Source organism: Dermatophagoides farinae, chromosome 6, assembly GCF_024713945.1.
Source record: "Dermatophagoides farinae isolate YC_2012a chromosome 6, ASM2471394v1, whole genome shotgun sequence".
Taxonomy (NCBI): Eukaryota; Metazoa; Arthropoda; class Arachnida; order Sarcoptiformes; family Pyroglyphidae; genus Dermatophagoides; species Dermatophagoides farinae.
Genome location: NC_134682.1, coordinates 972,149 through 988,891, shown reverse-complemented (window position 1 = coordinate 988,891; position 16,743 = coordinate 972,149). Strand labels below are relative to the sequence as shown.

The window sequence follows — 16,743 nt, the reverse complement described above, 5'->3', positions numbered from 1 at the left end:
AGAAAACAAAACAAGTTCATTTCCATTTCCAGTTTGTCTTAACACTTTTATCACACACACAAACTACACATAGATGTGAATGATGATGATATAAAATTCAATCAATCTATGAAATGTCAAAATAGTCGTGTCAATACTGTATTTTTACGAACGCATGCACACACACACACACCCGTGTGTGTGTGTGTGTGTGTATTTGTTTGAAATGTTCCAGACCTAGAAGAACTAGCTTAACTTTAGCCGGTTTCATCTATTCGATTTTTTTTTTTTTTTTTGAATACGACGACGGTTTTTTTTTGTATCCAATTTCAAGTAGTGGTATAGTAGTGGTGGTGGTGGCATAATTTATAAACATCATACAATTGTGGTGGTGGTGGCAGTAGAATGGCCAGCAAATTGTCAATTAAAAAAAAAACGACCAAACACAAGAAGAGTCGATAGATTGAAAATATTCATTTTCATGTTTTTTTTTTGTTCGGCCATAATAGTTTTTTCTGTTTGGTTCGCCATTTGCTTCATTCTCACCAGTAATTTGAATTCACTCTATGGGCATTTACAGTGGTGGTAGTAGTGGTCTTGTTGTTTGATGATTCGAATGAATTTTTTTTTTTTTAATTGAAACCTTTATGGTTGCCTGTTGTGTGGATGATTTTTAAACGATTTTTTTTTATTTCTTTCGTTTGGTTCAAAACGATTGATTATTTCACTCTATGCAAACATAGTGAATTTGAATTTTTGTTTCTTGTTTGATTTGAAAACAAAATTTTTGATCGTTGGGTTTGGTTTGGTTTGGTTTAGTTTTGTTGGATTTTTTTCGGTTTTTCGCTACTACTTCTACTACTACGACAGCGGCGACGGCGGCGGTATTTGATCCAGAAACAAAATTGTATTGTGTCTGGTCCCTGTTTATGTGTTGTTTGTCATTTTGTCGTCAATCAATCCAAAAATTGACATTCAATCAATCAATCAATCAAATCAATTTGTTTTTATAAGGCCGGAAATTGATTCAATTTTTTTTTGGACGGGTAAGTTTTTTTTTCTATGTTCAAATGATTCGATTGAATCGAACCAATAATTTTTTTGATTCAAATTTCTTTATTTTTCTTGTCAACTAAATTTGCCGGAAAATCAAAAACAACAACAACAACAATGACAACGTTTTTGGGCTGAAATTGAAAATTGAAACCGGTCGTTTTTTATATATTGGAAATATGATGATAATCAAATTTTTTTTGATTTCGAATCTTGCCTGGCTACTATTTCGACTTTATTGTTTGAAATTTGAAATCTTTGCCATTTCTTAATCGAATTGTCCGATTTTTTTTTCTTGTTCACCGATCAATCTCTTCAATCATCGACATCATCAATTTAATCGAATGATTGAATAAAATTGAATGAATAATAGCGTGTGATCAATTACAATTTTTTTTGAATGAATGTAAAAAACCGAACACAAATGTGATCTGTGTGTGTGATTTTCAATCAATATTCAATACGACAACAACAACAACAACAAAAACCGACAACGACGATCAAGCCTGAGTAATCGAAAAAAAATATCCGAATAACAGTGGTTTTTCCAACTCACAAACAACAACAACAACAACGATTTTTTCAAAAAGAACGAAAAAATCATTGAAAAAAAAATGTTCCCAATCAATAGACAAAGATGCTATGGAAACGGTTATTCGAATGATGATGATGATGATAATGATCATTATTCGATTTCCAATATATTTCATCATCATCATCATCAAAAACAACAGTCATTGAAAATGAATAATGATCAACAACAACAACAACAATCATCATCAGATGAATATAGTGTATATCATCAAACAAATGATAATAAAAATCAACAACAAAAACAATGTTATAATCATCATCATCATCATAATAATAATCAAATAAAACATCAACATAAAAATTGGTTCAATAATTATTGTTTGGCCTTAATTTCCATAATGAATACATTATTATTACCGATATTTTTATTACAATTAATCAATTGTAGTAATCTTATAACGGCAGTGCAAGCAGCACAATATAATAATAACAACGCCTTTCAAGTGATCTCAGAGAATCCGGAACTTTCAATGGTGAGTTTTCTTCTTTTCTTCTTTTTTTTTTTGATTTTCAATTTCAAAATTCGTTACGAATATCAAAAAAAAAATACTTTTTTAATTGATCGATTACTTTAATAGCATCATCATCATTTTTTTTTGTTTATGGTTAATTAATCAGTAATTTGTTTTTTCTTTAAAAAAAAAATTTATTTTTAGTCGATTGATTTTCCAATCATTAATTAGCTTCACATCGAAGAATGATGATGATGATGATGATGAACAAAATTAAATTTCCACCACCACTATTGTGATTTTTAGGTCATCAATCTTTGATCATCTCTCTATAGATTGTTTTACTGTCAGTTAGTTGGTTGGTTGATTGTGTGATTATTCGGCAGATGTTCATTCATCATTTATTGATTGAAACACGAATGAATGAATCATTCATTCTCTATATTTGAATCGATATTTTGAAATAATTTCTTTTTTTCTTTTGCTAGAAAACAAAAAAAAAACAATAATGACAATAGTTTCTATGGTTACCCACCAGAATTATTTGAAATGTCAAAAGTACATGGAATTTGTATGAAATTTTTTTTTGTGATTTAATGCCGGTGTTTTACGGATGTGTTAAACGATGATGAATTGTAAACGTAACTAACCACAATTTGTGTGTGTGTGTGTGTCTGTGAGCAATATTCATATTTCCGTTGTTATGTGCCATAACGATGAGTCAATAGTTTTCTGTTTGGTTTTGTTTTTTGTTTTGTTTTGTTTTGCATTGCTATTGATTAATTGGACAAAAAAAAGAAAGAGAAAGAAAGTAATGTTGCTTGCCATTCACCTGGGTGACATTAATGGCTTTCATTTTCATTTTGGTTAATATTTGAAAAAGAATAAATGATTGGGTGTCACCAGTTTGGGTTTTTTTGTTTTCTTGTTACCATGTTTCACATACTATTACACACATTGATCGATTTTTTTTTATTTTGGTTAGGTTGTTGATTTGATTTTTGAAAAAAAAATTCATCATCATTTCAAAATTTTGTCTATTCATCGATTATTGGAAATGATGATGTTTGATTTAGATTTTTTTTTTCGTTTCGTTTCCCGGTTTTTTTTGTTTATTTATTATCTGTTTGTTTTAGAGCTTACTTTTTTTCGATGATAAAACAAACACCACTTTGGTGCAAATAGAAAAATCCAAATGTGTGTGTGTGTGGGTGTTTGCTGTGTGTGTAATCTCTCGTACATTGCACTTGATGAATTTTGGTTTTTTTCTGATTTTCAATAATCATGATGGACGGTTTTTTGTTGTTGTTGTTGTAACCAAATTGAATGTCCAAAAATGTGATGGACGTAACGAATGATCATCAAGTTAGAATCACAAAAAAAATTAATGATTCAATGGGTATGGCACGTTCGTTTTTCTTCATTTTGCTATTTACAAATGAAATTCAATTAGAAACCAAAAATTCTTTCATTTTTTATTTGTTTGTATAACGAATTATTTAACATCACTGATTGATTGATTGATTGATTTTTTTTTGTGAATGTAATATATAGATAATTAATTACCATCATCAGTTAATTAATGTTTATTTTTTTTGATGTAAAAAATTTTGTTTATTCATACTGAATTTATTTATTTAGAGAAAAAAATGCATGTGCCTCTTTTGTTTTGATTGATTGATTGATTGATTGGCAGGTGAATACGTGATTGATGGACATTTATTTCGGTTTTGGTCATCAAAAAATAGGATGATGATGATTGAATTTTTTGTTTTTGTTTTTTTTTTTTTGATGACATTGGCATTGATGTGAATGAAAAAAAAAGAAAAATTGGGTACAAACGTAATGAACCAGAAAAAAAAGAAATCAATTCAATGATTGGTTATATCCGGTTTTTATCGAATTAATCAAATTGTTTTCTGTTGTTGTTGTTGTTGTTGTTGCTGCTGCTATTGGTTGTCGTGATTAGATATGACTTGATCAACCTACATTCATATATACCCTGTTTGTGTGTATGTGCATGTGTTTGTGTATTTGTCGGTCAATATTTCCGGGGCGCTATTCGATATATACAAACAATCAAATACACACTCGACACGCACACACACACACACACTTGAATTTTATTTGACACATATGACAGAACAAAAATCAAGAACATCTAGAGAGAGAGAGAGAAAAAAAATCAATTTCATTACTAAATAGAATGAAAATATATAGAGCATTTATTTATATATGTAAATATTTGTCAAATCTTTTATATGCAAGATTTTTTTTTATATTTTCCAATAAATTTCTTGATTTTTTTTTTGCTATCTCACTCTCTCTCCCTCCAGTTGATTTGAATGTGAATAAATAAAAAAAAAATCTTTTTCCGGTGTTCGTGTGTATTTGTGTTTGTACACGCCCGTATTGTATGTAGTCTAGTTTTTGATTTTCTTATCTTTACTTTTGCCTCTCTGTCTCTTCAGTTCGATTGTCGTTTTGTCATTTTTTTTCCTGACCATGAATGTATATGATTCGATTGATACGTGGGTATAGTAAAGGAAAAGTTTTTTATATTATAAATTACAATCGATAACAATTTGGTAAACAATTACATAACAAATGCTGTGAATTTCAAATTTTTTTTTTGTTTTCATCGTTGACTGTTGTACAAATAAATAACAAGTGTCTCTTTTCATCATTCATTCATACACTTGTAACTTTCTTAGATACATAAACATGTCATAGGTCATGGCCTTTTTTGTTTGGAGTCATCGTCATGAATGGCTGTCGATCAAACAATTTTCATTCATTGAATTCAATTCACCATATTTAGTGTATATAACCATTCAGTCAGTCAGTCAATCATATAGTCAATTATTCAGTTAGAATAAATTTATTCTGTTTTTTTTGATCTTCTATTTGTCTGTTTGTTTGTTTGTTTGTTTGTTGTTGTATATAAGATGATAATCTGTCAGGTTTGGCCATTTTTCTTTCTTCTATACACAGTTTTATCTAGTATTGATGATGATGACTTATGATTATCATCATTATCATCATCACTGAATGATGATGATAATAATAATTGTTTGTCCTTATAGGCTTGTTGTTGTCTGTTGTTGTTTGGTTATGATTGGGTTGACTTTTTCATATTTTTGAAAATGAATGATAAATTCTTTTTGATATCCATTGGTTGTGTGTGTGTCAGTATTTTTTGGCTATAAGTGATATGGTTTGTCCACACATCATGACTAAGATGATGTTTTTTTTGTTGAATTTCTTGGAAAAAACAAACGATTCTCTCTCTACCTTAATCATTACCACCATTTTTTATTACTACTACCACACTAGTATAGTCGCAACACCTCCGTAAATTTACGCAACGTCCGATGATGATGATAATAATAATGATGATGAACATTTATTTAAGAGGGGCAACAACAACAACAACAAAAAAATTGAAGAAATTTTGATGATGATCACATCCGAATAAAAAAAAAAAAAAAAATAAAGTGAGCAATTATGTTTTCTTGTGTATGTGTGTGTGTGTGTGTGTGTGTAAAATATAATCTATGGCTATTCTCGTTTTGTTTTCTCTAGCTGACTAGCTGAATTTAATGTTATATAACCATAATTATGGCCAGAAATGCGAAACAAAAACAACAACAAGAATGATGATGATAAGCAAGCCAGAGAGAGAGAGCGAGGATTTTTTTGTGTGTGAAAATAGAGTTTCCTTCTTTCTTTCTCTTTCTCTCTCGATTTTTTTTACCGAAAATAAATATTCTATTGATATATTCGTTTTGACTGGTTGGTTGAAACAATAATAATAATAATATATTGAATTGAATTGAAATAAAGTCATTGTGAAAGCAAAAAAAAAAAACTTAAAGGTCGTCGATCTATTCAATGATTCAATGTCTGATCATTATGATTTTTCGATATATGAAAAAAAAGTATGTGTATAGAATGATCATGATGATCGTGAATATATCATTGATGATAATGGATAATCTTTTACGATTGAATCATATAACAACATTGTTTATTGTGGATGGATGGATGGATGGATGGTATTTTTTTTCTGGAGGATTGATTTCGATGCTGTAGCATAATTATGATGATGATGGTGATGGTAACTACTGGGGCAACAAAAAAAAAAAAAAAGATATTATCATTTATAATAATAATGATGATGGTAACATAACACTGACGATAATAAAAATTATAATGATGATTATGGTGGACAATCATCGTCGCCAGAAGTTGTCATCAACATCATCAATGGTAATCGTCGGTTTTTTTTTTTTTTTTTTGGTTGATGATAATACCCCTTGATCATTGTGTAAAAGGAAGTGTCTTTCTACTACTCTACTATCTTGTTCTCAACATTTGTGTTTGTTGATTTAAAGAATTCTTTTGAATAAATGGTAATGATGGTTGGTTGATTGATAAAGAAAAAAAAGCTGCCAAATAAAACATTAAACCACCACCATAGACTTAGTTCGGTTGAAATTTTTGATTAATTTTAAATCGGTGTGTTTAAATGTCCATCAAAATGTTTGTCTTAATGTTACGATTATGTTAAAGCTTTAAATGATTGAATGTTAATCAATAAAATGTCAAATGATGATCATGTTCAAATGATAATCAATCATTCAATGATTGATTATCATTTTGTTTCTTTTAATTAAAAGCGTAATTAAAACAAAACATCATTAGTCTGTCTGTATTGTATAAACAAATTGATTTGAAATAATTCAAATGTAAATGTCATTGTTTTTTTTCTAATTTATTGATGTTTTTTTTTGTTTGTTTCTTTCTTTTTTTTAGTTCAAAAATCTAATTGGAAATGATACAGCCTATTCGTTTATGTTAAAATCATGGAAAATGACAGTATTTGTACCAACTAATCAGGCTATAAAAATGTTTTTGGAACGTAATTCTCAACAACAACTAGTGGATGGTTTTAATTCGGATCTATTACAATATCATCTTGGTATGTACATGTTTGTGTTAGATACACAGAGAGAGAGAGAGAGAGAGAGAAAAAAAATAAGATTATTGATGAAAGCTTAACTTGATTTTTTTTTTACTCAACCAATCTAATTTACATGGTTTTTTTTTATTTATTTTACCCTTGAATAATTTATGATTATTTCAGATGATCATGATGATTCAACATCATCAGCAGTAGCCAACGCCCAAATGATCTTAGTGTGTGAGTGTGTGTGTGTGTTTGTGGATATATATTTCATTCATGTAGAATATGAAAAATGAACAAAAAAAACATTAGAATATAGAATTGTAATATCGGATGATGAATAATTGATCGCATAAATGACAAGTTGAAATTTTTTTTTTTTTTTTTTGTTTCAGAATATATTGATAGTAAGTGAATAGGAAATAAGAGAAATGATACGAACGTTTTGCTGTTGTTGTTGTTGTGTGAGTACCAGAAAATCGATAAGACTACTAGACCTCAGGTGTAATGACCCGATCTTATTTTATTTTTTTTTTGTTTGAGAATTTTTTTTGCTGCTGTTGTCGATGATGATAATGGTTGGTGATGATTTTTATGGCCGAATGATTTCTGACCGCCGTCGCTGTTGCCACCGTTGTCTTCATCATCATCATGATAAGACAATATACCCGTGATAGTTATTGTTGCGTATCGATAAAAAGATTATTTTTTTTGTTGAGATTTTTTTTTCGCTATATATGATCAGCATGTTTTATTAATATCAAGTGAGAATCTGTCATTTTTGATTAGCAATTATCAACATTTATTCAGAGTTTTGTTGTTGTTGTTGTTGCGTAAGTGAGTGTCGACATATAGAAATTATAATCGATTTTTTTTTTTGGTTTCAATAGTATCAGCAACAATTAAACGTGAATCATGGACCGAAGCTTCACCGGCAAATGCATTGAATGGACAATTTCCACCACTTTATCTGACTACAACGGATTATAATCCATATAAACCGGATGAGAAATCATATTTTGTTAACAATGCCTTTGTCATTGAAGCTATTGAAGATTTACAAGGTAATGGACCAAATGCTGAAGGTCAAGCATTGTATATTATCGATGAAGTACTTTCATCATTGAAACCGAATCGACCTACCGCTCCAACTGCATTGGAATTACTTAAAGAACCATCCATTTATGGATTGGATAATTTTGATATGTCGAAATTTCTACAAAAAGTTCAGGAAAAACAATTGGAATCAATATTTTCAACACCGGGTACATTTTTCATTCCAACAAAAGTTGCTAGCCGTGGTACACCAGAATTCGATGAATATGTTGTCAAAGCTCATGTTATCAAGGATAAACCATTATTTATACGAACCATGGGTGATCGTCGTAGCTATAATACAATGGCTTTTGATGGTAAGTTGAAAAAAAAGAAATTTAGATTATCTTGTTTAACTTATACGATATGATTTTTTTTTAAAACAGACAATGTCGATGTTGAACTTTCATTCATTAATAAAACTGTTCGATTTACTGTGGAGCAAATGTATTATATTCAAACAAATACGATAAAAAATGATGCTATCCACAAGGCTGGCCGTGTATTAAGTCGAATGATTAAGGCAAATATTCCGGTGAAAAATGGTGTTGTTCACATTATTGATAAACCCTTGATGTTGATGGATATGGCTATCAGAGATTTTCTACGTGAACAAAATAAATTGAAACGTTTCTATAAATTATTGGAAAAACATCCAGATGTATTGAGTAATATTGGAAAAAATTCCAATAAAACCGTTTTGGCACCAGATGATAATGCATTCGCTAATTTGATGGATAATAATCAAAATTTTGCCGGTATCAGTGAAGATTCTGATGAAATGAAAAAATTATTATTGAATCATGTTGTCTATCAACAAGTGTCATTCAGTGATCTTAAAAGAAGTAAGTTTTATTGTTTTGACTTGACGCTTGTCTTATTTAAATTGTTATTGATCTGATTATGTGTTGACAGGTGCAGGATTCGCTAATTATACATCGGCAAATGGTGTGCCTGTTATGTTTCGTTTGGTTGGTACCGATTCGAATGCACGATTAACTGTTGAAAGTGGTGGTGTGAATGCAACATCGTCGTTATCGGATTTAGGTGCATCTGATGGTATTTTACATATTATTGATCGTGTTCTTGGAATGCCTTTCAATACAATATATGAAAAATTAATCAATAATCCAATGTTGAATGAAACATTCAAGATTGGATCACAAGGCGGCACACAGAATTGGAATTCAAAATTGTTGGATAAAAATAAACGTTATACATTTTTTGCACCATCAAATACAGCATGGATGGAATTTGATAGGGCAAATCCATCCGAATTTAAACAACTTGATCAAGGCATCTATCCATCCATTTCACGAGCTGTATGTATAGAAATAATTTTATTTTCAACATATATGTTAATTAATTTGAATACATTTTTTATCGAAAAAAACAGATTTTGGATCGTCATATTTCAGCTAAAGGACAATATAATAAAAAAGATTTGGAACAAACAGTGAAAAAAGTTGATACTATTCAAGGTGAACTAAATATTTTACCCGATCCTACCAGTAAGTTTGAAAGTGTATTATTTTTAAAATCAATACAAAATTGTAATGAGAAATTTCTTTCTTTTTTTTTAGCACGCGAAATTTATATCGAATGGGAAGGAACACGGGCCAAAATAATTAGCTCCGATATTCATGGATTGAATGGTGTCATTCACATCATTGATAAAGTATTGGCAAAGAAACGTGATTTAAAAGTCAATGCTGCCATCAATGGCCAATCATACTGCCATTTATTCGTATACCTTATTATGGGCCTTGTTTCCATTATGTTCACACAGCAGTTACGTTAATTTTAAAAACAAAACCAAGACAAAACAAAAAAAAAACCCATTCCATTTTCTATTCATCACCATTATCATCACACACACTATATTTTCCTAAAACACATTTATTAATTTCTTTATTGAACCCAAAATTTATTTACACATTAACCATCGAGCTAATCGACCAGAAAATCCATACATACCGAAACCAAACACATTTTTCTATACAAAATAATAATAATGGTTATTATTATTAATTTAAACCACTAAACTAAATGGCAAAAAGATTCATTGAATGGGTTTGCATTTATTATTTTTTGACCATTGTTTTTTTCACTACTTTCTTCACACACACAAACTTTTTTCTTTCTAATCGATAATTGTGTATAGGATTTGCTTTTCGTTTTTTTTCCAAATTATTTTTTTTCTCCATTAATTATTATCGATTAATAATAATTAACAAGACAGATCGATAACAATATAGTAGCATTTTCAATCATCATCATCATTTCTACTACTACTCCATAATTACACTTTTTCTTTCTTTTCCAACCTCTAAGGGCATTTAATCTTTATATTTTTTTCCTCATTTCATTTCATTTTTTTTTCTCTGATTGACAGACAACAACATTTGACCAAAATGATGTAATTTGTGTCAATCAAGACAAAAACATTTTTTTTTTTTGCTTCACACACACCAAACACTGACCAATCTAAATGAACACAATTTTTTCTCATTATCATCATCATTATATTTTATAATTACAGAAAAAAAATCGAAAAACAAAACTTTTTTTTTGTTTATTTTGTTCCACTTCTTTACACCATAATATATACACATTCACATTTGTATTTAATAAATTAAAATATCAATCAATCAATCAATCATTGAAATAATTTAAATTTTTTTTTCTTGCTAAATAAAATATTTCATCATTTCAATTTGGGCAGTTTTTTCATCAGATCCAAATCGATTAGTCGATCAGGTGGTGGTGGTGGTGCTGGTGTTCGATTATTTTGTAGGTCCGTATTATTGCTTACATTAGCTTTGGCATCAAGATAGTTTTCATCATCATCATCATCATCATCAACATCTTCAATTAAAATCGATGACTTATAACGATTATGTTTAGGATTCAACGATTTTCGATGTTTATTCATAGTCGTTTCAATATAAAGACCATATTTGTCCATATAATTACGTGTTGCAATCGAACTATTATGATCGGATAATGCATATCGATTGTAATTTGTTTGAAATTTTTGATAATCAATTTTTGGCGATGGTGGTTGTACATGTTTGGTCATTTTTAAAGTGTTTATCCTTGTTGATTTTCGTATCGATTCTAAAACAATTTCATCGTCATCATCATCATTATCGATCTTTGTTGTTTGGTTATCAGCCACATTATCATCCATACAATATTTTGATGCTAATCGTTGAATATAAATAGATTGTTCCGTACGTAATAATTGTCGTGGATGGTGTTGTTGTTGACGTTGTTGGTGCCGTTTTGGTTTCGACATTGGTGTACTGGTTGAAACGGATCCATTTCGAACTAAAATTGAATTAACCTCCGATAACATTGTTGTATAGTTGAATTCATCTACTTTTTCAACCCGATCATCATCGTTGTTCGTCGTTAGTTTATTGGATGGTGGACTTTGAAGAAATTGTTTCACTTTAGTCTGCTGTAGGTGATGACGTTTTAATCGAACGCTGTCATATAAATCTTTACGCATTTTTTCAATACTAGAATCAAGATAATTTTGTGTTGTCGATGAATTCATTGATGATGATGATGATAAAGATGGAGATTCTTCCGATGAAAGTGATGTTTTTTTCAGATGATGATGATTTGGTTTTTGATGTATTGTTGTTGTTGTTGTTGTTTGTACAGAACGTTCGATTTGTTGTTGTTGTTGTTCAATTGTTAATGATTTTTGTAACTGTAATAATTGATCTATTTTCTGATTAATCATCGTTAATCGTTCATCTTGTTTTCGTATATATTCAAGTAATTGTTTTGGTGTTGTTGATCCAGGACATTTTTCATGATCATCATCATCCGATGTTTGTAATTCGATCAATTGATTTCGTAAATTATTCTGTAGTTTATTTAATTGATTTTGAAGATCATTATTATTATGTCGACAACATTTGTTGTCTGTTGATTTTGTCGTTGTATTATCGTTATTCAAATCGATTAATTTTATATTTTCAATCAACGAATCATCAGGATTTATTCGATTATCGTTGTCGGTGATGATACCAAATTTTAATCTCAATTGTTTCAATGTATCTTTACATGGATGAATTGTTGTAGTCAGATGATTTCGATCCATATCAATTGAATCATCTTGTATCCATGGTTGAATGGGAACAACCTGTTGATAATGATATGATGATGATTTTTAATTTGAAAATCAATTAATCACAACTTACTCTTGGTGGTTCCGGTATCATAGGCATGGTAGGATTATAATACGGAAATCTTTGTGTCATTGTTTTGTAATGTTTATATTATGCCCCCCCAAAAAAAAAACATCAACAAATGTCATATGACATGTGTGTGTATAAATAAATCGATGATGATACGCGGACAAAGTTTACATTCAACAAACACACACCACTAGCTCATCATCATTATTTGTGTGGTATTTGGCGCCACTACAATGCTGTACACACACAAATTGACCGTTGTAAAATTTTTTTTTCCGAATATTCAATTTATGTGTATGTTAGAAGGCGTGGCTATAATCAAAAAAAAAAATGCACAAACGCCATCTATTCGTTGTTCGATGTAACATAAAAAAAAATTTTATTTTTGTACTTTTCATATTCGACGATTACACGATAATGATTGGCACGCACACACACACACGATCGATCGATCGATCAATCAATCAATCAATTTATACCAAAACATTAAAATAGTAGTGCTTAATTGTAATAATTTTGTTAATATACAAATATTATGTTTGTATTGATGATAATATTTACATCATGTTATTATTATTATTTTTTTTTTGTTTCGTTCGGTTTTTGTTTTAACCAAAGTCTAAATATCAAATAAAAAAAATGACGAAATCCACAATATCCACAATATCATTGCAAAGAAACAAAGCGGTACCATTGATTTATATTTGATTCTGGAACTTGTGACCGCTAATCACAACAACAACAACAAAAATGATGACAAAACAAACGCTGTCTGTTTGTTTGTTTTTTTTTCATTGGAAACTTTGCTCCTGTAAAATTTTTTTTTTAGTTCACACATTCACACGCCAATAAAATCCATTTTTTTTGATCGATTTTGAACAAAATCCAAAAATCAAAACGACGAAAGAGAAATTGGACTGAACTTTACTTTTGTACCAACAAAGTAAAGTTTAAGAGCAACAAGAATATCACAAGTCATGAGAAAAAGAAAGAGAAAGAGAGAAACACAAAAAACCAGAAATCCTAAATCAATCAGTTATTGATCATCATTATCAATAATAATAATGAAAAAAAATGACAAAATAAAAATCTAGAGGTAATGAAAATGAAAAAAAAACTTGTTCATCAGGTTTTGTGTCCATTTTTGTTGCAACATATCACCGAAAAAAAAGGTGGCAAAAATTCTAACCAAATCAAACGAAAAAAAAAATCAACAATTTAAATATCTAAAAGAATTATTATTTTCAACAACAAAAAAAAAAAAAATGAAAATTGACCAAAATCTGGTCATCTTTATTTTCATTTTTTATTCAATTGTCGATAGTGTTTTCGCTGCTGCTGCTGTTGCTGCTACTGATACTGACATGCATTAGAAATTTAAGAAAATTTTTTTTTTTTATCATTGCCACACTCATTCACACACAAATCACACACATCGTACAAACACACACACACACACACACACATTTGATATATATACCGATAAGACACGATGAAATTCATCCAAAAAAAAAATCATCATCATCATCATTCTGTATAAATAGCCACGTTGTTTGGCAAAGATTTTATTCAACATTTTTTAGTTTATTTGTATTTTTAACTACTACATTTGAAGCGTCTGAACAAAATAATTGCTCTTTTTGTAAACAAAAATTTTTTTTCGTGTTTTTAAATTTTTCTGGTTAAATTTTCCAACATAAAAAAATGTCTTTAAGTAAATTTTTATTCCGTGGATTTTATCCATCATCAAGAATTCATCAACAATTACGGAATCTACATAATTCATCCACTATAGGATCTATTCAATCGGCAACTAAACAACAACAGCAGCAGCAGCAAGAACAATCGTTTAATAATGTCAATCAACCAAAAAGAACGACAAAGCAAATAATTGACAAAGAAGAAAAATATGGTGCACATAATTATCATCCACTTCCTGTGGCATTATCACGTGGTAAAGGTATGTAGTAACGGGGAAAGAGAAGGGGTAGCAACAATTAATCGATTTGTTCATCATCAATCGATTTATTTGAATAAACAAAAATTGTTTTTTCACTCATTAATTTCTTCTTCTGATTATCACACTAATCGATAATTTTTTATCTTTTCTTCTTCTTTTTTTTTAATTATCTATTTCTTGTTGTTGGGGGCTGATTTTATATCACTGATCTCGTTTGGTTGCCAGGTTGCTATGTCTGGGATGTAGAAGGAAAACGATATTATGATTTTCTTTCGGCTTATTCGGCCGTCAATCAAGGCCATTGTCATCCACGAATCATTGAAACATTACAACAACAATCACAGATATTGACATTAACATCACGTGCATTTTTCAATGATGTTTTAGGTGAATTTAATGAATATATTACTGAATTACTTGGTTATCAACGATTTTTGCCAATGAATACCGGTGTTGAAGCATGTGATTCAGCTGTAAAATTAGCTAGACGTTGGGCATACGATGTAAAAGGTGTACCATATTATGAAGCAAAAGTGATATTTGCACAGGATAATTTCTGGGGCAGAAGTATGGCCGCCATTTCAGCATCAACTGATCCAAGTTCCTATAAAGGTTTTGGTCCATTTATGCCCGGTTTTGAATGTATACCATATAATGATTTGAATGCATTGGAAAGAAAATTAGCTGAAGAAAGTCATAATATTGCCGCTTATATGTGTGAACCAATACAAGGTGAAGCTGGTGTTGTTGTACCACATGATGGTTATCTAAGCGGTGTACGTGAATTATGTACCAAATATAATGTATTATGGATCGCAGATGAAGTACAAACAGGAATTGGTCGTACTGGCCGTATGTTGTGCGTGAATCATGAAAATGTTCGACCAGATTTAATTTGTTTAGGTAAAGCAATATCCGGCGGTGTTTATCCAGTGTCCGGTGTTGTTGCCGATGATGAAATTATGTTGACAATTAAACCAGGTGAACATGGTTCAACATATGGTGGCAATCCATTAGGTATGAAAGTGGCAATGACAGCATTGAAAGTAATTGTTGAAGAAAAATTATCTGAAAATGCTGAAAAAATGGGCAATTTATTTCGAAAATTACTACAAGAACGTCTGCCAAAAGATGTTGCCATTTGTATTAGAGGAAAAGGTCTATTGAATGCTGTTATTGTACGTGAAGATTATGATGCATGGGAAATGTGTTTACAAATGCGTGATCGTGGTCTATTGGCAAAACCAACACATGGTGATAAAATACGTTTTGCGCCACCATTGATTATTAATGAAAATGAATTACATGAATGTGTCGATATTATTGTCGATACAATGGAATCGATGAGAAAATAATAACTTTTATCATCAACAAAAAATAATAATAATCATCATCATCAATTTGAAAAACAACAACAACAAAAATGATAAAATCCAACCAATCAATGATAATGGCGATGGCGATGACGATGGTGGTGGCAACGAAAAACAACGATATGAAACGCGATAAATATTTTCGATGACAATTTTGTTTACACTTTTCTTTTCACTTCTCTTCTCTTTTCTTCTCTGTGGTATTTATTTATCATCATCATCATTTAAATTTTCATCTCGTTTTTTTCCATTTTTTTTTTTTTTTTTTTTTTGGTTATTGTGATGTGGAAACAGAAATCCAAACATCTTGTCACGTTTTATTTGAACAGCATACACATTTGCATTTCGAATTCATTCGAATGTTTCTGCATCAGGCATTCATATTTTTCATTTTTTCTTTTTGCAACAACAAAACATTCAAATCAATTAACACATTCTACTCACGTATCAACACGATGATAATGGTGATGATGATGATTTGTTTTCATTTTTTTTTTCTTTTGATGATCTGGTTTATATTTTTATTTTATTTTTTTTCCTGTAATGAATGTGAAATTGAAATAAATGGGCGATTAAAAACGATACAAAATGTGAATGTGTGTGTGTGTGTGTGTATGTGACAAAAATATCTCTTTGAATATTATTTGTCATTGTCAAATTCTAAACACAGTGTCATCATATTCCCATGCAAGTAATTTTTGAATTTTTTAAATTCATTGAAATTCTTAACAGAAAAAAAATTCAACCATAATAATCTTCTATATTATGTGTGTGTGTATGTGTGTTGTTTGTATTAAAAATGTCATTGAACTGATGTTTAATGTTTATTTTGTTGATGCTATGAAAAGCAAATCTTAATTTGTCATAATTATCATCATCATCATCATCATCATCAAGTATCACATCGTCCAATGAATGACAACAACAACAACAACAACAACAAGTGTGTGTTTTCAATTATATTGCTTAATGAAAAATATATCTTTACCTGGTGTCATTATCCACACTAACACTAACACACACACACACACATGGATACCATAATGATACA

General features: G+C 29.8%; 3 protein-coding genes across 3 annotated transcripts; 2 read left to right on the top strand and 1 right to left on the bottom strand.

Moving 5' to 3' along the window:
* The first annotated feature begins 426 nt into the window (after nucleotides 1-426).
* On the top strand, nucleotides 427-10,858 carry LOC124493512 (fasciclin-1). Its single transcript, XM_075731678.1, has 8 exons — nucleotides 427-1,025; nucleotides 1,406-2,099; nucleotides 6,897-7,062; nucleotides 7,938-8,459; nucleotides 8,529-8,987; nucleotides 9,058-9,464; nucleotides 9,539-9,653; nucleotides 9,726-10,858. The coding sequence occupies exons 2-8, from the start codon at nucleotides 1,647-1,649 to the stop codon at nucleotides 9,941-9,943; spliced, it is 2,340 nt and encodes a 779-aa protein (XP_075587793.1). The 5' UTR covers nucleotides 427-1,025; nucleotides 1,406-1,646; the 3' UTR covers nucleotides 9,944-10,858.
* LOC124493513 (uncharacterized) lies at nucleotides 10,846-12,495 on the bottom strand. The gene is made up of 2 exons (XM_047056596.2): nucleotides 12,363-12,495; nucleotides 10,846-12,304 (listed from the first exon to the last, which is right to left on the bottom strand). Exons 1-2 carry the CDS (start codon nucleotides 12,420-12,422, stop codon nucleotides 10,850-10,852), a joined length of 1,515 nt encoding a protein of 504 aa, XP_046912552.2. The 5' UTR covers nucleotides 12,423-12,495; the 3' UTR covers nucleotides 10,846-10,849.
* A 1,088-nt stretch (nucleotides 12,496-13,583) lies between these two features.
* Nucleotides 13,584-16,281, top strand: Oat (Ornithine aminotransferase precursor). The gene is made up of 2 exons (XM_047057405.2): nucleotides 13,584-14,319; nucleotides 14,545-16,281. Exons 1-2 carry the CDS (start codon nucleotides 14,064-14,066, stop codon nucleotides 15,672-15,674), a joined length of 1,386 nt encoding a protein of 461 aa, XP_046913361.2. The 5' UTR covers nucleotides 13,584-14,063; the 3' UTR covers nucleotides 15,675-16,281.
* Nucleotides 16,282-16,743: the final 462 nt, after the last annotated feature.

Bases quoted from the DNA above. Each gene is read 5' to 3' on its own strand.
- LOC124493512 (XM_075731678.1), top strand. From the start codon at position 1,647: ATGTTCCCAATCAATAGACAAAGATGCTATGGAAACGGTTATTCGAAT. The intron at 2,100-6,896 runs GTGAGTTTTCTT...TCTTTTTTTTAG, and splicing joins AGAATCCGGAACTTTCAATG to TTCAAAAATCTAATTGGAAA. The intron at 9,654-9,725 runs GTAAGTTTGAAA...CTTTTTTTTTAG, and splicing joins TATTTTACCCGATCCTACCA to CACGCGAAATTTATATCGAA.
- LOC124493513 (XM_047056596.2), bottom strand. From the start codon at position 12,422: ATGACACAAAGATTTCCGTATTATAATCCTACCATGCCTATGATACCG. The intron at 12,305-12,362 runs GTAAGTTGTGAT...CATTATCAACAG, and splicing joins TGATACCGGAACCACCAAGA to GTTGTTCCCATTCAACCATG.
- Oat (XM_047057405.2), top strand. From the start codon at position 14,064: ATGTCTTTAAGTAAATTTTTATTCCGTGGATTTTATCCATCATCAAGA. The intron at 14,320-14,544 runs GTATGTAGTAAC...TTTGGTTGCCAG, and splicing joins GGCATTATCACGTGGTAAAG to GTTGCTATGTCTGGGATGTA.